The 26888-nt window shown below is 42.2% G+C and overlaps 1 protein-coding gene across 1 annotated transcript in view; it reads right to left on the bottom strand.

The window, feature by feature from the left end:
• Positions 1-590: 590 nt before the first annotated feature.
• Positions 591-26888, bottom strand: part of atm (ATM serine/threonine kinase) — a 258409-nt gene continuing 232111 nt past the window's right edge. The window contains exons 54-62 of the mRNA XM_060905737.1: positions 23250-23390; positions 20520-20636; positions 20048-20197; positions 18886-19051; positions 16944-17030; positions 16744-16858; positions 4907-4970; positions 4676-4821; positions 591-2162 (exon numbers count right to left, since the gene is read on the bottom strand). Of these exons, the coding sequence (XP_060761720.1) occupies positions 1979-2162; positions 4676-4821; positions 4907-4970; positions 16744-16858; positions 16944-17030; positions 18886-19051; positions 20048-20197; positions 20520-20636; positions 23250-23390 (1170 nt within the window). The 3' untranslated portion in view covers positions 591-1978. The remainder of the gene's footprint in view (positions 2163-4675; positions 4822-4906; positions 4971-16743; positions 16859-16943; positions 17031-18885; positions 19052-20047; positions 20198-20519; positions 20637-23249; positions 23391-26888) is intronic.

Here is a 26888-nt window from a genome sequence, read left to right as displayed (position 1 = left end):
TTCCATTTTCTTTTTTTTAAAGATATTTTTTGGGGCTTTTTTCACCTTTATTGGATAGGACAGTGTAGAGACAGGACAGGAAATGAGTGGGAGAGAGAGACAGGGAGGGATCGGGAAATGACCTCAGGTCGGAATCGAACCCGGGTCCCCGGATTTATGGTATGGCGCCTTAGCCGCCTGAGCCACGATGCCCCCAACTCGGTTCCATTTTCAACCAGTTACATAAATTGATCCAAAACTAGGTGACCTTTAATTCAGTGTGAGGACTCAATGTTTATCAACGAAGCAACAGCAGCACCTCCAGTCAGAGCAAGTTTACACCCTTACCTCATCTTCTGGACGTCAAAGTATTCATTCATTCCTGTTTTCCACACAATTTTCTATTAATTATAGAACAATATTGTAAAGCGTTATCTGGTTCATTTCGTCTCCTCAGCTTCTCCTGTCAGTAATGATATCCAAGCAGGACTGACCATACAAATTTGAGCCAAAGTCAGTGTTTTATTATTTCTCAACGGCCCCAATGGACGGCTAATTTCGTCCCCCTGGACACGCCGCTCGATGTCAACAACGCTCGTGGAATCAAAATAACCGGATATTTAATTGCATTTATTCACTGCCTTTTCGAGCCTGTCGTACAGGAGAACTATAAAACATACATCTTTTGGCAGGAAAACATTTGTGCATTTTTCTCATCGAAATTAAACTGCCGTGAAAAGAACATTTTGAACATTTTTAACAAACGTGATTGCATCTGATATTCCATGTACTCTTGAAGCATGTAACCTCCTGATGTGATTTCATTACAATAACAGTTTCGAAATGTGGGTTGATGAAGTATTAATGAACCCCTGATCAATCAGATTAAAGCAGCTTTTATCATTTTCTCACAGAAATCAATATCTAACAAATATATTGGCCTACATATAAAAGAAAAAAAAAGTTTGTCAAAAGTATAATTCATTCTCAAGGGAGGAAAAAGAACAAGGGGAAAAAACATACAAATGATAACAGGAAGCTGACAAACATGGTAAAAGGTAGCGCTACAGCTTATTCAGTTTAGATACAGCACAGTGCAAAAGTTTGTATCCCCCACAGTTTCCAAAAAAAGTTAATACCGATCTAAAGGCTGAAGCCACATGGGCAGATATTTAACAGTTATTCCATGAAATCGGGTTGTATACAAGCTGATGGCCGACGAGACGCGTAGCTCCGAGTTGGCTATAATCCATGTACGACGAGTGATCGAAATAAATAACTTTTATTTTATCAATATTCACTGGATTTTGAGAAAAACAGAGCATTTTTGCGTTTATTTTTTGCAAATTCGATTAATAATAATTTCTGCTTAGAACGTAAACAAATCCGCGAAAGGACGGGAGCAATTTGTGAAAAATGCGATAATTCTTGAAAAAAAAAAAAACGTTCTTAGCATCAAATACTTTCATTCCATATTATTTTGTTGCTTATTTTTGGGGGTTTTGTTTTCGTCCTCGGTTGGTTCAGCAACACGTTGCGGTTTTGTTTTTCTCTACTCGTGGTATATGAGCTGATATCCTCGTAGTAGAGTAGCCAATCAGTTACTGGTTGATGTTACGGAGTTGCTCATATCCGGTGAATGTGGATAGAATAAGCTCTAAATATTCTCTATCAGAATATAGAAAAGGAACTATTAATACCTTATTCTGTTATACACATAGAATTTCTTCTACTTGTAATAAAGTACATTTGTGAAACCAACCACGCTAAATGCATCGATTACACTTCCTCCCTCCATTTTAAGCGTATACAAACTTTTGCACTCAGCTGTACGTGCTAAAAGACCATATCAGATAGTGCACAGAATTCCTGATGGCCCAGGTACAGTACCGTACATGAGTAACTTCTGCTCATTTCACAAAGCTCTTATCTGTGCGCGAGAGCACGAGGAAGTGCAAATACAAGATAACGAAACACAACTCAAGAGCAGGTGTGTGTTTCAAACCCATGCCTGCCAGCCAGGGAAGAGGCGGCTCAGGTTTTTCGGATCCATGGCCTGCTGGATGAGGAGGTTGACTTGGCCGCCGACGCTGAGCACCGTTCCCTCCTCCACACCTTTGAGTTTCTCCTGCAGCCGCAGCAGCACACGCTCTGCCACCTTGTTGAAGCTCTGACTGTCACTGCTGAAATGGAAAACAGCAACACGTCAGAGATTACACTGATTTAACCACAAAGCACACACATCAGGTCTGTGAATCGATGGCCTGAGTGGTTCCAGAGGACAGGAAAGCTACGGTAGCTCAAATAACCACTCTTTACAACCGTGGTGAGCAGAAAAGCGTCCGAGATTGCAGAACACGCCCAACTTCGATCCAGACTCTGAGTCTTTTCCCGGTGTGGCCTCAGATTCCGGTTGTAACTTTTCCACCTCCATCATTGATGTGCGTTCTGAGGTGCTTTTCTGCTCACCGCGTCTGTAAGGAGTGTTTCGTTAAGCTAACGTATTAAGTTACCTTATTTTGGTGAAGTGTATTGATGATCTCTTAGAGTACATGTGTCACTACAATACAGGCAGAGAACCCAAATTTTGTCCGAAATCAGATTTTTTTTTTTTTTAAAGGGGATAGATTATGAACAAGTCACTTTTTCAGTGCTTGTGGACATCTGGCTGTTTTGGAAAACGAGCTTCAACAAGCAGTTCAGCTTCATGACACCATCATCATAGTATCTCCACTCAGGCCTTGAGAACTTCCTTTGCGAATGAATATTCATGGTGAAAGTGCTACCTGAGTGGCCAGTGGAGGGGAAGGGGGTGGGGTGAGCCGTGACTCATTTACCTTGTCCACACTAGGGATTTTGTACCGATACGAAACTACTTTCGTACCGCAACACCTGTCCACACTAGCAAGTGTATTGGTACGAAACCCACAAATGTATGGGTTTCGTACCGCTACAGTATCGGTACTGTAGCGCTTCGCGTAGTGTGGACAGATGAAGCGGCCCTGTATCGATACAAATATAATGCACACGCGCAAAGTCACACACCTCAATCGATGTCTTCGCTGAATAAAATGGTGAAGAACGGAGATTCATTTGTTTCTTTCTTTCTCAACTGCCTCGCGCGTTTTATACGATTCGACTGAATAAATGACCACCAGAAATACAGACTGTACATTGACAACAAAAAGCACACACACGTTGTTTCATCCGTACGGAAGCCGAGAGAGGCCCTTCATATAATCCTTTTTTTTTTTATTTTATTCACCTTGTTATCCCAAGATAACGACATAATTAATTCAGGATCTCGAGAAAACAAAACCGTTATTTCATGATCTCGAGTAAACAGCTGAGAAATGGTTCATTCAGGTGCGCCAAGAGACTTGTGATATGCTGACTTTGGGGCTATTTCTCATTCTGTATAGACGCAACTTTGGTCATTAGAATGTCTGGAATAATCGATCACCTAATAAGGCAATATTTTGATCAGGGGTTGACACAGGGAGAGATTACATTAAGTCTTTTTTAATAAGGGATAATTTCAAAATTAGTCCGCGGCACCTCCGCAGAAGACTGGCCCGGCTTCATCTCTACCGACGGAGATACAGTGATCCAGCTGAGATCATGAAATAATTTTGTTTTCTCGAGATCTCGAAATAACGGATGCCATATATTCTCGGAAGGAAGTTACTCGGTAACCATGGAAACATTTTGCGCACGCGCATTTCAACTGCCGTGAAAGAAAACCGCAAACATTTCTCGCTAGTGTGGACAGATGCACTAAACTGTACCGGTATACTTTGTATCGATACAGTTATACCACTTTCATACCGGTATAAGTGTGAACACAGCAATTGTTATTTAAAGGAGAACTGAAGTCATTTTTAAACTTGCTTTATTTCTTAATTAACGTGTTATTCAATTACGTTTTTGCTTTTAGTAACCTTACTGTATATTGTGACTCGTATTGGCAATTAAATATTATACTTATCGGCCTATTCGGTTTTTAGCCATGTTGAATTTAGTTTGTTTGGTCCACGGCAGGCGTCGCTTATCCGCGCGATCTTCACGAGACTTGTGCGAGACTTCGAAACGTCAAGTGTCACCGCCGCCATTTTGAAAACTGTTTTCCAAACAAAATCTTGCACAAAAACGAGTTTAAATGATGATTACTGCGTACTTTCTTCAAACTTTGCTATCAAACCAAACAAAGCTTCCGGCTTGATTACATCAGCATTCGAAAAAGAGAGCGCGCGCGTCTTTTGACAACATTGGCAGATGTTGGTCACTTTGATTTCCGCTGTACGTTTTACTTCCATCCTACGATGTCTCGCGCAGGTCTCGACGAATCTCGTTTACGGCCGTTGCTTTGACATATAGACTGATGTATTACATGCATCACTCATAACTTGCTAGAGCAGTGACAAAATAGCTATCAAAGATGCATTCCGATATTTAATAAAATGAGAAATAGAATTTTGATAATAAAACAGTTGCCTTCAGTTCTCCTTTAAATTACTGTTGGCTGCTTAGCAGCGTTCAGCCATAGACACACCTGATGGATTTCCTAACTTTCTATCTTTTTCCTTTTAAACTGGTTCTTTTATTTCTGCATATCTGACCTGATACGACTGCTCTGTAAGGCACGTTAAATAGTTACGCTGTGCTATAAATATTCAGGATCGTCTGGGTATTAAACCTGGGTTTGCGGTGCGTTTCAGGTTCCTCTCCTGCAGGGGTGGGGTTGAGGGTGGCGTTTAGTTCAGCCTGCTCGTCCTGCTGCTGCAGATAGAAAGCCTTAAGTGGGTTCATCGTCCAGTCGAACAAAGGATCATACAGCAAAACCTGCAAACCAAACCCATGCACACTCGTTAGGACTGAATTGTTCCAGGTTTCCAGAGTCTGTGGATGACCTGACAGCACCCCTTACCTCCACTATGGTCAAGAGAACCTCCTGAGAACTCCTCATGACCTCCATGGTCTTCTCACAGCACCTTATTTAAAAGAAAGGAGAGAAACCTTAGGGAATTCATTAATAATCACTACGTGATCAGGAATACCGTGTTATTTATTATGCGTAATATTGCTATGGTGGCTGTATTATCACTGTCACTATCACTACGTTCACCTCGTAGACAGAGCAGGCTTGGGCAGCGTCTGTTCCAAACCTGTCCCGGCATCTTTATATTCTCAGAAATGCAAATACTTGTTCCACATACTGTACTACTGTATGATTTATATTTTGTCAGTATACTACATGAGTAGTATTTACACACACTGCTTAGTGCACATTATATATGGTTTGGGATGCAGTCTTGAATTCTTATTGAACGTGTTTATCCCATACATTCGAGCACAATATTCTCATCTCATTATCTCTAGCCGCTTTATCCTGTTCTACAGGGTCGCAGGCAAGCTGGAGCCTATCCCAGCTGACTACGGGCGAAAGGCGGGGTACACCCTGGACAAGTCGCCAGGTCATCACAGGGCTGACACATAGACACAGACAACCATTCACACTCACATTCACACCTACGGTCAATTTAGAGTCACCAGTTAACCTAACCTGCATGTCTTTGGATTGTGGGGGAAACCGGAGCACCCAGAGGAAACCCACGCAGACACAGGGAGAACATGCAAACTCCACATAGAAAGGCCCTCGCCGGCCACGGGGCTTGAACCCGGACCTTCTTGCTGTGAGGCGACAGCGCTAACCACTACACCACCGTGCCGTCATATACAGGTAGTCGTCGACTTACAACCGATCGACTTTACGACCGTCTGGTTATGACTGGCAAGTGTTTGCTAGCTGAGCGTACGACAGTTTCCGCCCTAGCTCCAGGCACATGCGCAGTCTCTCTCATGCTCCCTCGCGCACTCCGTCATACAGTTTCCGCCCCAGCTCCTGGTTTATGAAACGAGCTGCAACAGCTGATGATGACGTAGATGACCCACAGCCAAGCACCAGTGATGCCAGCGGTCACCAAGTTTTGTATTTTGCTATGTTTGTGAGGCGACAGCGCTAACCACTACAACACCGTGCCGCCCAGCACAATATTGTAAATTATTATACATATGGGCCACTTTTTCCAGGGAATAAAAATAGTGTTCTATTCCCTTCTACTGGGTTTATTGCGGGCATGCAATATTGTTATCATTTGGCATGCTTATCCTTCATGTATTACACCACTCTCCCCAATGAAGAATGAGCATGCAATATTGTTAGAATATTGCACGTTGTCGAGACAACACGATGTCACACGTTGGAGCTGATGTGAATATCCAATGACAAAACTTTTCTGCTGCGCACGCGCGCAATCATTTCTTTGTCGGCTCAGAAAGAAAGAAGACGAAGCTAATCCAGTGCTAGGTTTAAGCACTAAATAAATAAATTGAAAACTGAAACTAAAAAGACGCGCTGAGCACCTGAAAGGCTACCAAAACTTCATTTTATATATATATATATATATATATATATATATATATATATATATATATACACACACATATACACACACACACACACGTGTGTGTGTGTATATATATATATATATATATATACACACACGTGTGTGTGTGTGTATATATATATATATATATATATATATATATATATATATATATATATATATCTCACAGGTGGCTTCTCCAGTGAGGAGAGGGAGGAAGATCCTCCTTAAAAATTCTAAGAATAAAAAGTTGAAATTGTCTTGACCAATTTAATGAATTGCTGTCCTTGAATATTACTATTTTACTGCCAAATACGACATGTACATTATATTCGTTTCTCTGGGTGAAATTACATTAGCACCCCCTATCGCTCGCTATTAGAAATTACTGCACGGAGGATCTTCCTCCCTTCGGCTCCCATTCACTCCGATTCAAACAGTCTCCGGCACTGGCGGCTCGTGGTTAACATAGACTTCAATGAGAGAGAGGAGGAAAATCCTCCTCTAAGAGGGTGGGACTAGCTAAGAGATCTGACAAGTGCTACAAAATATCAACCAATAGGCTGCAGCCCTAGTTGCGCAATGAACCAATAAGTAGAGGCCTTAGCTGCCTGGGGGGAGGGGTTATCTTATCAAACTTAACTTCTAGATCCAGTGACTCGGGCACTTCGGCAGTCAGAGTGAGAACGGCGAGGTGGAAGTGGATTGACTATGTTATAGATATTCTACGAATAAAGTAATGGAAACAGAGGACGTGGTGAATGTTTTGCTTGCAAAACCCTTCCATGGGCTGAGCTACAGTGAAAAATTAGCCATCAAAGCAGCAGGTAGACCAACCCCTAAAATCGAAATCACAAAACCCAATGGCAAAGGCAGTACAGTGAATGCTACATGGTTTGCTAGGTACACATGGCTCACTGGTAGCGTTACCACCCATCGATTATATTGCTGGCCCTGTTTGCTAATGAACAATGCCAAATCACAAGCGTGGAGTGTTCATGGTTTCAATGATTTAAAAAATCTAGATAGGGCAACCAAACGCCATGAGAAGTGTCAAGACCACGTTGGTGCTGCTATCCGACTGTCCTTACTAGGCACCATGCCAATAGATAGGGTGGTAGACGAGGGTGTGCGGCTGCAAATCCAGCAGCACAATGCTAAAGTGAGTCGCAATAGAGAGGTATTAAAACGTCTGATAGATGCAACAGCCTACCTAGGCATGCAAGAGTTGTCACTGAGGGGACATGAAGAAGGGGGGAATTCGGACAATAAGGGCAATTACAGGGAGCTAGCGGAGGTTATTGCTCGCTATGATCGTGTTCTGGCAGAGCATCTGGAAAGTTCGACTGTCTTCACAGGCATGTCAAAAACAATCCAGAATGATCTAATATCCGCTATAGCTGGTTCAATTAATTCATTAATCCAAAAGCAACTTAACACGGCACCCTTCTTCTCGTGGCAAATCGACGAGACCACAGACATAAGCTGTCATTCACAGCTGTCTGTCATCTTGCGCTATGTCGATAATCAAGGTACAATTCAGGAACGCTTTCTAGGATTTTTTAATGTGTCCAGTGGTCGCAGTGCACAATCCTTGTTCGATTTCGTGCAGACTGAGTTGTCAGGTTTCAATTTCAAGGATAAACTTGTCGCTCAGACTTACGATGGTGCCGCGGTCATGGCCTCGGACTTGAATGGCCTTCAGGCTAAAGTGAGAGAATTGGCTCCCTGTGCAACATTTGTCCACTGCTATGCACATCGCTTAAACCTAGTTTTAAGTCAGGGTGTTAAGACCATTCCCCAAGCAAAATACTTCTTTGCTCACTTGGGTGGCTTCACGTCTTTTTTCTCCAAGTCCAGCAAGAGGGTTTCTTTACTCGAGGAGTTCAGTTGCGCCCGCATTCCCCGGAGCGCTCCCACTCGCTGGAACTTTTCCTCTAGGGTCGTGAACACGGTTGCTTCAAATTATGACGAACTACTTCAGATTTTCGAGAACATTACTGAGCGCCCAATGATGGATGATGAGACAATACGTTTAGCTGATGGTTTGAGGTCGAAAATGCAAGAGTTTGAATTTGCGTTTTTACTCTTCACTTTTGAGCAGTTGTTTTCGCACACTGACGTGGTGTTTGACATCTTGCAGCACAAATCCATGGATGTCACCTTTTGCAAACGGCGAATAGAGAATCTCCTGCAAATATTGGATGAGCTAAAAGTACAGAGCGCCTTTGACAAAATCTACGCCAGGGCTGCCTCTCTAACAGAAGACCCTGACTTGTCTCACAGGGTCAAAAGAAGGCTGCTTAATCCCCGTCAGTCCTACAGAGCACTTTATGATTCCATCCACGACAACTTGCGCACTCAAATAACTCAGCGCTTTCAACACCTCAACCGCTTGCGCTTCATGGAGCTTTTGGATGCGGCGAAATTCGACTCGTTCAAAATATCATTTCCTACGCAGCTACTGTCAAATTTGATGGAGACATATGGCCACCTTTTTGATCAAGAAAAGCTGAGAATCGAACTGCAGCATTTTTATCACAATGCAGAAATAAATTCATCAAGAAAACTTTGCGATGCCCTTGGCTTCATGAAGTCCAGCGGTCTTGATGGGGCGATGCCACAGTTGTACAGGCTCATGTCCCTGATTGGAACAATTGGCGCAACCTCTGCAGGGGTTGAAAGGAGTTTTTCGTGCCTCAAGAGAATTAAAACGTACACACGCAACGCAATGGGGCAGGAGAGATTAAAACATCTGGCCATTATTTCAATTGAAAAAAAGATTCTCAAGACACTCCAAAAAGATCTAGCGTGGTACGATCAGGTCACAGATAGATTTGCAAATCAGACAGCACGGAGAATTGACTTGATATATAAATAGGGAGCCTCAATCAGTTGGCCTGAATCATTCCTTAACATCAATGTTTGTCTTAAACACGGCTATATCGCATGTAAATAGTTGTGAAATAATGTTATTGTTGTTCTTTTACTTGTTGACTGTTGCCAGTTGTTTGACACCGTGGAAAGGATGTTAATGAATTATCCAGGAAAAACTATTATCAACTCAACCCGTGCGTGTAACTATAGCCGGTCCAGCAGGTGCGGTCGCATTGGGGCCCGTGACCTTCAACCAAGCATTCCTTCCTCCCTCACTTTTACAAAAGCCAGCCGCCACTGATATATATATATATATATATATATATATATATATATATATATATATTCTGCATGCATATTTACAAGAGAAAAACATACCAACGGACATCGAAAAACTGGAAAAGAGAGCAATAGCGGAAATATTGTCAAAGTTCTACTTGGAGGTGAGGAAAAGTGACGAAAACTTTTACAAGAGGACTTCACTCAGCAAAGCCCTTTTGTTTTGAACAACTGCAATGTAACAAGTAACTACGACCAAAAGTAACACTGAACTTGAACTGTCAACCTGCATGTAGCTTCTATATAAATTGGGTGGTTGTTCAGGATTTTTGGACTTGTACCATTTTTATTGTTAGAACTTCAACTTTGGACATGTACATTGGATTGACAGAATTACATTCGATCAGAGGGCGGTACGGTGGTGTAGTGGTTAGCGCTGTCGCCTCAGAGCAAGAAGGTCCGGGTTCGAGCCCCGTGGCCGGCGAGGGCCTTTCTGTGCGGAGTTTGCATGTTCTCTCCGTGTCCGTGTGGGTTTCCTCCGGGTGCTCCGGTTTCCCCCACAGTCCAAAGACATGCAGGTTAGGTTAACTGGTGACTCTAAATTGACCGTAGGTGTGAATGTGAGTGTGAATGGTTGTCTGTGTCTATGTGTCAGCCCTGTGATGACCTGGCGACTTGTCCAGGGTGTACCCCGCCTTTCGCCCGTAGTCAGCTGGGATAGGCTCCAGCTTGCCTGTGACCCTGTAGAACAGGATAAAGCGGCTAGAGATAATGAGATGAGACATTCGATCAGAATCAGCATTCAATATTGGTAAGTCACCCCCGTTCTTAACTTTTTGTAAAATCTTGTTTTGATTGTTCTATCGAATGTGTACGTAGAATAATAATAATAATATTGGCTGGCTTTTTTTCGTGGTCTATCAGATATATCCTATTCAGCTACTCGTCTTCGACTCGTTCAATATCGCGCTAGCTGAATGGAACATATGATATACCACTCAAAGCCAGCCAATATTATTTAAATGTTCTTCTGCAAGTAGCTTGCAATAGTATATTTCTGCTAAAGAGGGCAAAATTTCAAAATCGTACAATACAATAAGCATTTTCGGATGGAGGAATTTTTTTCGTAGTTCTTAGAACTGTTGGCGGAAGTTGCCTCATTTCTGTGTCCCCGCAAATTGGGAACTGAGAACCATCACAGTTCTCACAACGCCGTTCTGAAGCAATTTTTTAAGCTGCTAATTCAAGGTAGGTACTCCTCCCAGCACAAGAGGAACCATGAGTGATGTCAATAGTTTAGACACCCCTACTGATTCATAGGTTTTTCTGTATTTTCTACGTTGTAGAACAATACTGAAGACATCAAAACTATGAAATAACATATGGAACATTTATGGAGTTGTGTGGTAAACAAAAAGTGCTTAAAAAAAGACAAAATGGGTTTCATATTTTAGATTCTTCAACATAGCCACCGTTTACCTAGACTTTACATTACAGGCACTTAGCGGACGCTCTTATCCAGAGAAATGTACAATGAGTGCGCAGCACCTGGAGAGCTTAAGGGCGTTTCAGCCATGGATTTTCCTGCTGATCCAGGGAACCGAACCAGCAACCCTTTGGGTCCACGGCTGTTTCTCTAACCTTTAACCTTCTTGCCATGGCTACCCTCTTGATGACGCTTTGCACACTATTGGCATTGTTGTACCCAGCTTCATGAGGTAGTCACCTGGAATGCTTTTCAATTAACAGGAATGCCTCGCCAAAAGATAATTAGTGGACGAGTTTCTTGCCTTCTTAATATGTTCGAGATCAAATGGGAAATAATAAAAATACAGTAAATAGCCCTGTTCCACAACTGTAGTAATCCATATTATGTCAAGAATCTCTCAGCTAAGCAGGGTGCTCATCACTGACGAACATAATCCATCAGTGACAAAGAGAAAATTACTAGCAGTCGTCACAGTAACTAATGTGTTTGTCATATTTATCATCATAAGTCATCTTTTCTAGAAATCCCTCCATTTGCTGAAATCCAACCCCAGTGAAGAGACGGCGGGAAGCCAGAGTGTCAACAACGAGCACGTGCTTGTGACCAATAAAATTAGACGACACATAATGACCCAATAGTCGCCAAGCTTTTGACCAATCGCAGTGCGTCTTTATCGGCCTGGCGTGGTGGTGTAATTATCTCTGCGTGAACCAAACAATGGTGCAGTCTAAGCTGATGAAGTTTTTTGGGCTTCTTCAAGCACTGAAGATGATTTAAGGGCTGAAACAGGCACAGGGGAGACACAGTCAGAGCCCCGAGCACATTGGACAGGGTCCGTAATACAAGGGTCGGTTTAAAAAAAAAAAAAAAAGGCCAAAGTGAAAGTGCTATCAGCCGGCAAGCGACTGAAGGGCTCTATGTTTCAGGTGGCGTGGTGTGGCGTGTTGAGTCCCCGTGACTGCTAATTAATGTATGATGTACAATGCGGTGTTATTCTGTGTTCGGTTCATAAATCGACGGGAAAACCAGCTTCCTTCACTGTTGGTTGGTCCAAGACTCTTCTCGACTCTGTTCAATTGGAAATCAAGTGTTCTGTTGAAGTAAAGGCTAAAGGGATTCCGAGCACCTCTTCTGAATGATTCCATGCTAAAATAACCTGAAGGAAGCTCCAACTATAGAGGTTTATTTTAGCTTGATTGTGCACAGACTGCTCAAAATCAAGTCTTTTTTTTTTAATTAGAGGCTGGAGTGGAGCACAAATTTTATACGGAATGGCGAGGCCGAGCCGCATCAGTACAAATATTAGAACTGTGCCAGTTTGGTTGGTATAAACCTGTATTAAGTCAATTTTCATAAGTCGGTAACTAAGAAAAAAAATAAGAAAAAGTGAAGAATACTTCCTTGACTTGATTTTTCAAGGAAAAAAGTGGAGAATATTTTTCAGAACCCAGGGGGAACGCTGAATAAGTAAAGAGAAACGACAGTCTATCATTACTTTAAGACATGAAGTGCCTTTTAATTAATAAAAAATAGAGAAAAAAACAATGAATTAGAAGGTGTGTCCACACTTTTGACTGGTATGGAGGCTTTGCACCGTCATGTGACCCCATAGCAACAGTAACTATGCCGCCATGACAGGGGGGCACGCTTGTAGTGCTTCATTCAGCCGAGTTAGTTGTTATTGATTGGTATTGGAAGGTTTTGCTGCATTTTTTGGATGTGCAAATTGTTTTGAACACAACAAAAACATTAGATCTTTTAATTTGCCAAAAGTAATTCATCATCGGGGGCAAAAGATCTAGAGAAATTTCTAAAACATAGAAGGGGAAAAAAATGATTAAAAAAAAATTCACAACTGCAGCAAGGAGCTCATTCTTTATACAGTGAAGTGAACATAACACAGTGGCTTGGCAGAGTCTAACGTTCACGGAAACTTAGTGCATTTACATTCAGGGATCCTTCAGAGCGTGTTGTGTGCGAGCATGCGCGCTTGGGACCCAGTCGTTATGGGAAACACTTGATGCTGATTTAAGTGCAATCAGCACGTGCATGTAAGGACACAGAGGCTTTGTGAAGTATTATCACGTTTGTTTCTAGCCATGTTTATGACTGCTTTTGGTTTCGTTTTTGGTTTTGTAAATATCACGCCTACTAACGAACACACTTCCTGCACTTAGACCCGTCTACTGCCGCATACCTGACACAATATTTCACAAAGTCTCTGTGAAAGCAGCATCCTTATCGGCGCTCAAATCAGCATCAGTTGTTTCCCATAATGACTGGGTCCCAAGCGCGCACACAACGCACTCTGAAGGATCCCTGAATGTAAATTCACTTTAAGTCTCGGTAAAGGTAAGGCTCTGCAGTCCACGTCACTGGATAAGAATGAGCACCACACTGCAATTCTAAAATTATTATTATTTTTTAAGAATTCTTACCTTCGTGGAAATGAAGTGAGCATACCATCAGGTTTTGACTTCTCCGTTCAACACCGAGTCCCACTGACTGTTCTCCCCATTTTCCCTTCTACATTTAGAAACTTTTTTTTTTTTACCCCGATGAATTACTTTTGGTAAATTAAAAAACCTGATGTCTTTGTTTCGTTCAAAATGATTTTCACATCCAAAAACGCAGTAAAACCTTCCAATACCGATCAATAACAACTAATTCGGCTGAACGAAGAACTACAAGCGTGCCCTCTGTCATGGTGGCGTAGTTACCATTGCTATGGGGTCACGTGACGATGCAAAGCCTCTATAGATAGTTTTCACATGATGTCACAGAGTCGGGGATTCCCTAGTTGCGGCCATCTTGTGGGTCAAGCTTACCGTACGGGTCACTGAGCACACATTGTAACGTGCGAGTACAAAGTCTTCAAAAGAACCCAAGCAAGTTCTTTACAGCTTCGCGCAAATGTGCGCAGCTTTCTGATTTAAACTGTTTTTTTCTCATCCTTATACTTCCTATGTTTCATGGACTGTAACGGATTTGCTTATTTAGTAATTTTAATACAGAATTTACTTTGAAATTATAATCAGACACTCCAATGCCCCCCCTAAAAAAAAAAAAAAAATCGGATCTGCGCGATTCAGCCGTGAAAAAGGCGGCATCCGCCAAAAGGCGCGCTGTAGAATATATAAAGTTGTATATATCAGACAGCCTTTAAAGTTTGATGAAATCGGTCACTTAGTCACTTGAAAATGCATCTTTGTCCACTTCGTAGGGGTCAATTCCCCCAATCAAGGCCAGTTTGGCTGCATACCGTTGTCGTGAGATGTCATCTAATGTATCTATATACTTCTGTTTGCTTGATTTTGCCGACATTGATCTTTATTTTAGAAAACTGACTATATACAGTGGGGCAAAAAAGTATTTAGTCAGCCACCAATTGCGCAAGTTCTCCCACTTAAAAAGATGAGAGAGGCCTGTAATTTTCATTATAGGTACACTTCAACTATGAGAGACAGAATGGGGGGGAAAGAATCCAGGAAATCACATTGTAGGATTTTTAATGAATTAATTGGTAAATTCCTCGGTAAAATAAGTATTTGGTCACCTACAAACAAGCAAGACTTCTGGCTCTCACAGACCTGTAACTACTTCTTTAAGAGGCTCCTCTGTCCTCCACTCGTTACCTGTATTAATGGCACCTGTTTGAACTCGTTATCAGTATAAAAGACACCTGTCCACAACCTCAAACAGTCACACTCCAAACTCCACTATGGCCAAGACCAAAGAGCTGTCAAAGGACACCAGAAACAAAATTGTAGACCTGCACCAGGCTGGGAAGACTGAATCTGCAATAGGTAAGCAGCTTGGTGTGAAGAAATCAACTGTGGGAGCAATTATTAGAAAATGGAAGACATACAAGACCACTGATAATCTCCCTCGATCTGGGGCTCCACGCAAGATCTCACCCCGTGGGGTCAAAATGATCACAAGAACAGTGAGCAAAAATCCCAGAACCACGCGGGGGGACCTAGTGAATGACCTGAAGAGAGCTGGGACCAAAGTAACAAAGGCTACCATCAGTAACACACTACGCCGCCAGGGACTCAAATCCTGCAGTGCCAGACGTGTCCCCCTGCTTAAGCCAGTACATGTCCAGGCCCGTCTGAAGTTTGCTAAGGAGCATTTGGATGATCCAGAAGAGGATTGGGAGAATGTCATATGGTCAGATGAAACCAAAATAGAACTTTTTGGTAAAAACTCAACTTGTCGTGTTTGGAGGAGAAAGAATGCTGAGTTGCATCCAAAGAACACCATACCTACTGTGAAGCACGGGGGTGGAAACATCATGCTTTGGGGCTGTTTTTCTGCAAAGGGACCAGGACGACTGATCCGTGTAAAGGAAAGAATGAATGGGGCCATGTATCGTGAGATTTTGAGTGAAAACCTCCTTCCATCAGCAAGGGCATTGAAGATGAAACGTGGCTGGGTCTTTCAGCATGACAATGATCCCAAACACACCACCCGGGCAACGAAGGAGTGGCTTCGTAAGAAGCATTTCAAGGTCCTGGAGTGGCCTAGCCAGTCTCCAGATCTCAACCCCATAGAAAATCTTTGGAGGGAGTTGAAAGTCCGTGTTGCCCAGCGACAGCCCCAAAACATCACTGCTCTAGAGGAGATCTGCATGGAGGAATGGGCCAAAATACCAGCAACAGTGTGTGAAAACCTTGTGAAGACTTATAGAAAATGTTTGACCTCTGTCATTGCCAACAAAGGGTATATAACAAAGTATTGAGATGAACTTTTGTTATTGACCAAATACTTATTTTCCACCATAATTTGCAAATAAATTCTTTAAAAATCAGACAGACAATGTGATTTTCTGGATTTTTTTTTCTCATTTTGTCTCTCATAGTTGAGGTATACCTATGATGAAAATTACAGGCCTCTCATCTTTTTAAGTGGGAGAACTTGCACAATTGGTGACTGACTAAATACTTTTTTGCCCCACTGTAACTTTATAAATTCGTCCGAGATAACGTAGCCGGTAATGGCGATGGTCTGTTTTGTTTGCCCCACAAGATGGCGGCTGGAGGGTGTTCTCCAGAATGCCGTGACGTCAGTGAAAACTATGTATTGTAAGCGTACGGTGATTGGTACAGATGCGACAGTAGTTTGATTGGTCGAACACAAGCTAATGCAGCAGTGACGACCGCCATTTTTAAAGATCCATGTAAGATGTTAGCCTTGTAAACAGCAGCTTTTAATATTAGCTTTAAAAATTGGTGTGTGTGTGTGTGGGGTGGGGGGGGAGATGGCTCACGGACGAATAGACCGACAGTGACATCCAGGCTTTATTGAGTGCATGTGCGATGGAGGAAATGGCGCAATTTTGCCGTGTCCAAGCAAAATATAATAAAAATCTTTGCCAGCATTTCCTGCTGATGTCATGCTAGCCGGCTTACCTCACTGCAGCGTTCCTACTGGCAGTGTGAATGCAAACAGAAAAAAAGCCCTTGAAAGTAGGCAGTTCTTGGAGACGTCCCCAGTTCCTCTCATTGAGTCCCACCATGATCTGCCACCATATATTACAGTTCTTACGAAGCTCTTTTTTGTCAGTAACAGCTCAAAAGCTTTTCATCTAATCCTAACAGAACGTTAAGGAGGTGGCACTGAAATTAAAAGCTACAATATGATGCCAAAACAAATGAATGAAGAACAGACCTCCTGAAGACTCCCTCTACCCCGGTGATGCCCATGCCATCTACAATGTCTCTGGACAGCCTGAAGGGTACAGTCTCTGGAGTAGGCAAGATCTTCCCTTGCTCGAAGGCAACACCTGTGGCATGAAAGGTTAAAGCTGAAAACGAATGATTTGACAAAACAGGAAGTGAGTTCTTTTATTGTTATTAACCCCTACTCACCAAGGTCTATGTGCACCAGTTCTGCTGTTTTCTCGTCTATCAGAATGTTCTGGATGTGTCGATCACCCAGGCCAACGATGTAGCCCACTGTGGAACAGCCATTAAGAATGATTAATAATAAATTCAACTTATATAGCACCTTTCTCACACCCAAGGTCGCGTTACAATATAAATAAAGTCCACCAAAAGAGGGTCAGGATGTAATTCCAATGGTGTAGCTACCTAGTCTGGCTAACGCGACTGCAAAGCTCTACGGGCTATTGGTCTGGCCAAGATATTAAGCCCAACCGTTTCCCAGAGCCCGTGGTTGATCCGCCTCCCTGAAATGCCTCAGTTTGCTACTGGTCGAAGCCAGAGACGAAGCTTAAACCAATCACATCACTCTTTCCTCTGACGTATGTGACGCGATGGGGCTAACTGGTAGATTAAACTCTTACCGAAGCCAGTCGGGAGCAAGGCGAAAACGTCCTTCCTTTCAATAAATACCTCCAGGGCTGCTCTTTGCTTCGTTTTCAATGAGAACTTGCTCCATGTTCGTAATGTTTCTAGTGAATGAAGCGCTTTCGGCATAGATTCTGTAAACAATCTATGGCTTCCAGTCGCAGTTCTACTACGTCACTGCCTTGAACACGCCTCTACCCAGGGCCGTTGGAGATGCTCAAAGTTGATTGGTTCCCGATTTTTCGGGAGCTTGGAAGAGCTGTAGATAGCTTGCCTGGCCAGACTAAGCTCGCAACAGGCCCTCATGTTGCGTCACGCTTAGGATGGGCGGGCCCAGGCTAGTAGCTACCCACAGTCCCACAAAAAAGTGCATGAAGGTATGTCCCATACCACCTGCACAGCCACCAGGCAACATCACTCAGAACACCACGCCAGGAATGAAATGACCCACAACCAGGGCTTCAAAGTTCTTCAAGCGAAAAAAATGAAATTGGAAACCAGTGGTATTTCGCTATGAATAAAAACGAAACGGCAAACGTAAATCACATCCAACTCTTCTGAAACAACTGTACTTGGTTTATCTGAAAATATTTCACACCAGGCTTGTAGTACTGGAGTCCAGGACTCGGATTCGAGCCCTAATTTTAAGGACTTGTGACTTGACTTGAACACGGATGACTCGGATGCTTTCTTTATTTTTGTAGCATGCCGTAATAATTTGGCATCAGAGATTTCTATCGACATTAATTTTTGTACTAATTTCGTGCAAGAGAATGCACATTCACCTGTTCGTACGTCATGTTCAGGAACAAACTAACGTTAATGGCGCTAAAATGCCTGGAGAGAACGCCGCTAGGATTGTCCGCTTTGCTTATACAGACTTCTCGTGCAGGGGGGAAAAAAGGCACTGCTACCGTATGTGTTCCATATGTAGAAGAACTATCGAGGAGACGACGAGGACAACGTCAAACTTCAATTGTCATTTGGCAAGACCACACCCAGAGAAGGAAGTGACACGCTATGTTCATTGCCCTGTTGACAGTGGGTGGGGCTTGCTGAGCGATGAACTAGCTTTTTATCTGTAGCCTGTTAACTAAAATGGCGCAGTCGAGCAGCACAGTAACAGAGACGCTTTCACATAAAGGCAGCAACAGCCAACGTCAAATGGTGCGGATGGAGTCATGTTCTTGGACTCGACTCAAAACTTTCTTTAATGACTTGGGGTTTAGTGACTCGACTACAACGCTGTTTCACACTAGAACTCAAGTCTACATTCAAGTGCATGTTTTTATTTTGCTTGAATGTCCTGTAAATGCTTTGATATCACTTTGCATGTAACGGAGAGCTATGAGATCCCACTAAAGATGGAAATGTCATTTGTAGCCTGGGTGAGGGAATTAATTAAAGTGCAGTTAAGTGTGTTCTTTCCTGTAACTATGGCTATGATGAGGAGTTAAATTGCTGGTCGACTCGGCAGGGGGGGGAAAAAAAAAAAGAATACCTATAGAGGAAGTAGCTACGCTGCGTGTATATGCCAGTCTTTTCTCCATCCATGTGGCCGGGTCCAGGAATCTCTCCATGCAAAAGTAACGGAAAACAGGGCGAAAGTTCTGGCACACCTCCATGTACGCCTGCAGCTTCACGTCAAATTCCATCCTTTGTGCGTCCTATATGATGAATCATATCAAACACAGTTCAAAGGTATAATGAGAACAAAACAGCACAGTTCCAAATCTCATCTCATCTCATTATCTCTAGCCGCTTTATCCTGTTCTACAGGGTCGCAGGCAAGCTGGAGCCTATCCCAGCTGACTACGGGCGAAAGGCGGGGTACACCCTGGACAAGTCGCCAGGTCATCACAGGGCTGACACATAGACACAGACAACCATTCACACTCACATTCACACCTACGCTCAATTTAGAGTCACCAGTTAACCTAACCTGCATGTCTTTGGACTGCGGAGGAAACCGGAGCACCCGGAGGAAACCCACGCGGACACGGGGAGAACATGCAAACTCCACACAGAAAGGCCCTCGCCGGCCACGGGGCTCGAACCTGGACCTTCTTGCTGTGAGGCGACAGCGCTAACCACTACACCACCGTGCCGCCCAGTTCCAAATCGTTACTCAGAAAAACTATAAGATCATAAAAAAAAATGTCTAAGTTGTGATCTGCTAGCCTGAGCTTCTTGAAACAGCAACAATAAAAAAAAAATCCTCTGGGTTAATTAAAGGCTGCTCCTTATTGTTCAAGTAGGGCATAAAACATGAGATGAGATCGTACGGAAATAAAAAAAAAAAAAAAGGGTCTTCATGTTTAAAATGCGCACCTACAATAAATAAATCCTTCCAAACCATTTTTTCAACCAATAACGAGTGTGCGAGCAATTTTTATTTCACTGATTCATCATTCGGAACTGCAGACTTCCCCTAATCTAGGTCAAGAGCAGAACACTCCTGAGAGGAGAGTGAAAGCTCTCTCTGAGAGAAGCTCCTGGAAAAATCTGATTTTTTTTTTTTTTTAAATAAAATTAAACCGTATATTTTGCATTAATCAGAGTATAAAATAACTATTCCAATCTTTGTGCTTGCTCGTTGCAAAATATCAGTTGTGATTAGAAATTAAAAAAAAAAAAGGTCAGAGTAAATCATTAGTGCGTACCATCATTTTTTTGCGACAGGCCATGCTGCTCCAGTCTTGAGGACGAAAACGTTTGTGTGCTCCCTTCTGAGTGTCCACTAGAAACTCTCCAATCGGGACGGTACCAGAGCACCACTCCAGAACACCACTCCTCTGAGAGAAAGGCACCACCTGACACACAACAACGTGTATTTCTAGCACATAATTTAATTGTATATAATAACATAGTTACTCATTTACAGTAAGGCCACACTTCGTACAATTTTAATCTGTTAAAAAAAAGCAAGACGTTTCCTGTTTAATATTATATGATTATCATCTCAAAGTTTAAAAATAGTTTTAGATGTTATTTGAGGTTTTTTTTCACTCTTTTGTGATCTATTTTTCCATTCGTACTCACTACATTAAATTTTAATACACTAGAAAAATAAATCAAATAAATAAGCAGCAGTGAAGCAGCTCTGGTTTTTTTTTTTTTTTTTGGAAGGTCGACCTTGTAGCGGCGAATGTTGAGTTTCCTCCTGCGTGTGTCCGCGTTACGCTGCAGCAGTGTGGAGCACATCTGAAATACCTGCTGCATCACTGCATCCTGCCTCAGATCATCCTGCCCCTGTAGAGTAACAAAAGAAAGATGGAGAAAAAAAATTAGACAAAAACGAAAAAAAAAGAGAGTGATGGAAGAGGAAGGAAGCAGACGAAGAAGAAACGAGATAGTGTGTGTGTGTGTTTGTGCTAGAGTCACAGTTGTTTGCGCGAGCTGTTACAAAGCAGGACGTCTGGTCACCGTACCCAGATTTTCACACAAGTCCTAAAAGTAGATAAAGAGAACCCAGTTAAACAAATGAGACAAAAATATTATACTGGGACATTTATTTATTTGAGGAAAATGATCCAATATTACATATCTGTGAGTGGCAAAAGTATGTGAAATTAGAGTCAGGTGTTTTCAATCAATAGGATTACAATCAGGTGTGAGTGGGCACCCTGTTTTATTTAAAGAGCAGGGATCTATCAAAGTCTGATCTTCACAACACAGGCTGGAAAAGGTTACAAAACCATCTCTAAAGAGTTTGGACTCCACCAATACACAGTCAGACAGATTGTGTACAAATGGAGGAAATTCAAGACCATTGTTACCCTCCCCAGGAGTGGTTGACAACAAAGATCGCTCCAAGAGCAAGGCATGTAATAGTCAGCGAGGTCACAAAGGACCCCAGGGTAACTTCTAAGCAACTGAAGGCCTCTCTCACATTGGCTAATGTTAATGTCCATGAGTCCACCATCAGGAGAACACTGAACAACAATGGTGTGCATGGCAGGGTTGCAAGGAGAAAGCCACTGCTCTCCAAAAAGAACATTGCTGCTCGTCTGCAGTTTGCTAAAGGTCACGTGGACAAGCCAGAAGGCTATTGAAAAAATGTTTTGTGGATAGTTGAGACCAAAATAGAACTTTCTGGTTTAAATGAGAAGCGTTATGTTTGGAGAAAGGAAAACACTGCATTCCAGCATAAGAACCTTATCCCATCTGTGAAACATGGTGGTAGTATCATGGTTTGGGCCTGTTTTGCTGCATCTGGGCCAGGACGGCTTGCCATCATTGATGGAACAATGAATTCTGAATTATACCAGCGAATTCTGAAGGAAAATGTCAGGACATCTGTCCATGAACTGAATCTCAAGAGAAAGTGGGTCATGCAGCAAGACAACGACCCAAAGCACACAAGTCGTTCTACCAAAGAACGGTGAAAGAAGAATAAAGTTAATGGTTTGGAATGGCCAAGTCAAAGTCCTGACCTGAACTCTTTACGCCTTAATGACGACATATGATGACCCCATGTATATCCCATAATGACGGCATATGACGCCTTGTCAAAACCTTGTCTTTAGACTTTTTTTCTTGTAAATATGTTCGAAGAGTGAACAGTATATACATATACAAGGGTGGCTGTAGCAACTGCTTTAAGGGATAAAGAGTTAATCCAATCGAAATGTTGTGGGAGGACCTGAAGCGAGCAGTTCATGTCAGGAAACCCACCAACATCCCAGAGTTGAAGCTGTTCTGTACGGAGGAACGGGCTAAAATTCCTCCGAGCCAGTGTGCAGGACTGATCAACAGTTACCGCAAACGTTTAGTTGCAGTTATTGCTGCACAAGGGGGTCACACCAGATACTGAAAGCAAAAGGTTCACATACTTTTGCCACTCACATATGCAATACTGGATCATTTTCCTCAATAAATAAATGACCAAGTATCATATTTTTGTCTCATTTGTTTAACTGGGTTCATTTTATCTACTTTTAAGACTTGTGTGAAAATCTGATTTTTTAGGTTATATTTATGTAGAAATATAGAAAATTCTAAAGGGTTCACAAACTTTCAAGCACCACTGTATACGTGCGCTGATTGTGCCTTAATCCAGTGCTGGTGTGAGTCATTAGTGCCGTGTGCACATGAATCAGTTTGCAGCATGCGTCATCCAGAGTGCAGGGGTGTGACGGTCACTGTACCCCATGGATCCGGAACGATTGAAAAAAAAAATCATGAAAATTGACAGTTATAAATGATTGGAAAAAAATCCCGTTTTTCATGGATCATTCCGGATCAGTGATCCAGATCACCAAGTGTCATAGCAACGTACTTCAGCCCAGACGTATTCGTTGTGTGAAATTTGTTGATGATTGATGATTGAAAACTGAGGGAGAAATAGCGTCCTAAAAAAAACGTGATCATAATAATAAAGTAGAAAGATCCTGAGTGAGAGTAACAATTTGCACCAGCGCTGCTAGCACAAATTAAAAATGAAGATGCTGAAAACAGATGCAGAAGAAGCAGCAGCAGAAAAACAAAAGAAAGTATTGGAAAACAGAAGAAAGAAAATGGTAGGTGTTGAAGCAAAAGAATTTAAAGAAAAAAAAAGACATGTACAAGCTGAGGCGTGTAAGAAAAAGAATAGCAATTTCTCACATCTCGGTAGATCCATAAGCTTTACAAAAATATCAGAAAAACTGATGTCCCAAAAAATAATTTTTCTATCGATTAATATTTATTCATGGTTTAAAGCTCAAGGTGAAATGATAAGTCTTTTCAATTCTAAGTGTTCACTGTTCGGTTCGACGTTTATCTCAGTTCTGGTGTTCACGATTCATTTAATTTTGATAAAAATCCAACTTAAATAGATAAATTAATTAATTTAGATAAAATCCCCCCCCCCAGCACTCTCACCTTGACCAGCTGTCTCCTGCTCTGACCGTCCGAGCCCACGCAGTCGATGATCTTGGGCAGGTTGACGCCTCCAGCCAGGTGGTAGTGAGGTTTAAAACAGCTGATGGTCACCAGATCCTCATATTTCCCTGACGGATCCACCTGTGGATGGATCCAAAGTGCACACACCAAGCGTCAGTACTAACAGATACTCTCGACACACGTGCTTGATGTTCAGAATATTTACCAAAAAAAAAAAAAAATCCATCGTGAAATGTTTAAGATGCTACGTTCGCTGCTTTTGCAGCGTAACAAGTCGATCGTAACGATTGTAGTCTGTCTCTTATGGGTGTGTTGCATCACCGGTGCTAGTGTTGTCGCTTGTGAGTGTGGACTATCCCATGGATTAGCAAAGAAAACTAACTGTACTAGCTATCATGCTCTGAGTCCGAAATTACTCACTAATCACTATATAGTGAGTTGTAGTGCTGTCCGAATGTATAGTGAGAATTATACTATGCACCCTATATAGTGCATCCGTACGGAAGCCGAGAGAGGCCCTTCATATAATCCTTTTTTTTTATTCACCTTGTTATTCCGAGATAATGACATAATTAATTCAGGATCTCGAGAAAACAACACAGCTAATTCGAGATCTCGAGAAAACAAAACCGTTATTCCGAGATAACGACATAATTAATTCAGGATCTCGAGAAAACAAATTCGAGATCTCGAGAAAACAAAACCGTTATTTCGAGATCTCGAGAAAACAAAACAATTATTTCATGATCTCGAGTAAACAGCTGAGAAATGGTTCATTCAGGTGCGCCAAGAGACTTGTGATATGCTGACTTTGGGGCTATTTCTCATTCTGTATAGACGCAACTTTGGTCATTAGAATGTCTGGAATAATTGATCACCTAATAAGGCAATATTTTGATCAGGGGTTGACACAGGGAGAGATTGCATTAAGTCTTTTAATAAGCGATAATTTCAAAATTAGTCCGCGGCACCTCCGCAGAAGACTAGAAATCTCAGCTGTTTTCTCGAGATCATGAAATAATTTTGTTTTTTCGAGATCACGGAATAATTTTGTTTTCTCGAGATCTCGAATTAGTTGTGTTGTTTTCTCGAGATCCTGAATTAATTATGTCGTTATCTGGGGATAACAAGGTGAATAAAAAAAGATTATATGAAGGGCATCTCGCGGCTTCCGTAGCATTCATAGTATCCCATGATGCATCATGAAAAGTAGTGTACAAATGTAGATGGTCACTAACCAAGCACTATATACCATCATGCATTATTGCGGTCGCGTTGAAAGAAAAAAAAAAAAAAGTGTGTTGGGGTGAATGGACGGAGGAAGAAACGCATTATAAACGGACATTCAAATACGTTTAAAAGTATTAGGAGAATAAGACAGATAAAATACAAAAAAGTTACAGTGCAGAGCGAGGAATGAATCAAAAGCCCCAAATCTGATTTAATAAAAGGCAGCAGCAAAGAAGAAAGGATTCAGTCTTGGTTTAAAAGAACGCAACAGACACAAAGTACTTTTGTATTTATTAACATGGGAAATGCGCTCATTATAATATGTACTTATCACAACAAATACAAGCGTGTATTTATTATTTTGAAAACCCACCAGTCGACTGATCTGGCACGTTTTACTTGTGCGACAGCAATGACGTAAATAACTGCACGGCGGAGAAGTGTCCGAAAGTGCCCCCCCACATTTTACCAATGAGCTCACTATACAGTCCTCTCTACAGAATTCCCTCGCTAGTGAGTAGGGAGCAGTGAACGAGTGAGTGATTTCGGACACAGCCAGTCAACAATAAACTCTGCTACTTCCTTTCAAAGGTTTATTTTTCTTTGAACTATTTCTATACGCATTGAAAGAAAAGGTCGTATAATACAGGATGAAACGAAACAAATTTGTCGACCGCTGTTGAAATGGAAATCGGAACTAACTGCAAAGAGAACTAAAGCTGTTGCGTTGGGAACTAAAGAAATGTCTGTTTGCGGTTGTCCAATTTGTCGCTTTATTGTGTCTTACTTAATCTGCAGATGTCACATGTCGCTGTTGCTCACGTGGGCATAGAAAATGAATGCGAGTGTGAACACAAGGCTAGTCTCCTGAATTTTAATTATTTACTACAATTTATGTCGAAATAAACCCTTGTGTCGTAAAAAGGCTCTGAATAGATGTGTCTTAATTAAATACAAAAAAAACCCTTTTGTTTTATGAACTACTGCTAGAGTAACATTATAATCTGATTAATCATCGATTTTTTTATTTTTTTTTTTTTTTTTGAGAGACTCTCTCTGCATCTAAACTAAAAAAGCATGGATTTGATAAACTGGTCTCCTAACGAAATTGACACAGTTTCTGGGTTCGGGGGAACCCACCTGTCCTGCCGGAACGTCTGTGGAGGACATTGGAGATATCTACCTATTCGGAACCATGATTACCAGACTTTTGCTGATTGGATTAGGCATTGCCCTGGTATATCGAGGAAATCAGACAACGGTGACAGCGGTTCAAAGCTCCACAAAGCTGATTGAAGTGGGCAAAGCTGTTGGCACTCAGACTGTGGGAGAACTTGAACCACAACATGGTTGTCATCTGGAGACGCTTTCGGCTTTGCAAGGAATAAGTATTTCGGAGACCAAATGGAATTGAATTGAACAGAAATGGACAGATATGGACGAAATGGACGAGTGGTGTGGACGTGTAAAGACTGCGTCTGTTCGAAAGACCAAACAATCTCTATCTTATCGACATTCGGCTCCCTGAACAGCACCGGCCTCGATCAAGGCCGTTGCTGGGGCAACATTTCCCCCAGAAGGTCACTGCTGGGAGACACTCTCGCTTCGCATTCCTTCCCCAATTTTCTGCGGTCGCCGTTTTTCACCCCCAGTGTGACAAGCGGGTGTGTGACCAGCGCCGTTTGCATGGCTGCAGGAGCGGACGGCTGCTTGCTTGCGCTAGGTTACCTCTACCTCCTCCCCTCCTACCCCCACCCCTGACTGCCCCCTCCTTCCCCCCCTCAAGTCCCATGTTTTAAAGTGTACTGTGTTATTGTGTGCTTGTGCAGAGGTTTTTTAAATGCTCCCACACTGTATTCCTGATAGGAGCATAGTGGGGGGGGGTTCTTTTTTTTCCTCATCTTACTACTGTGTTTCTTTTTCTTTTATCCCTGTCATCCTGTCCTGCTCCCCCTCTGTAAGGACAGGTTGATGGTCAATTTCACTGGTAACAGTGACAAAGGGTTCATTCATTCATTCAAATGCATTTAAATACAAAGTCTTTCTGGTAAATACATTTGGAATGGAATATTAAAGCTGTTTGAGCGCCATAGTGTACAGTATATGCACCGGGGCAAAGAGTCCTCTTCAGAACAGCTATGTGTGGATGCCTGACCATGACACCCATATGTGGTTCTTCTCCAAGCCGTTGCCACAAAGTCTGAAGCGCACAATTGTCTAGAACGTCTTTATATGTTCTAATACTAAGACTCAATTTTTAACTAACGACCCAATCATGTTCTGGCATGACGGAGCCCTGTGCACAAAGTGAGGTCTAGGAAGGCATGGTTTGCTAAGGATGATGTGTAAGAACTTCGCTCTTGGCCTCCTCGCCTAACATCAGTGCCT

This window comes from Neoarius graeffei, chromosome 23, assembly GCF_027579695.1.
Source record: "Neoarius graeffei isolate fNeoGra1 chromosome 23, fNeoGra1.pri, whole genome shotgun sequence".
NCBI classification, from domain to species: Eukaryota; Metazoa; Chordata; class Actinopteri; order Siluriformes; family Ariidae; genus Neoarius; species Neoarius graeffei.
Note: the sequence above shows the minus strand (reverse complement) of the source record. Positions and strands in the feature narration are given on the sequence as shown.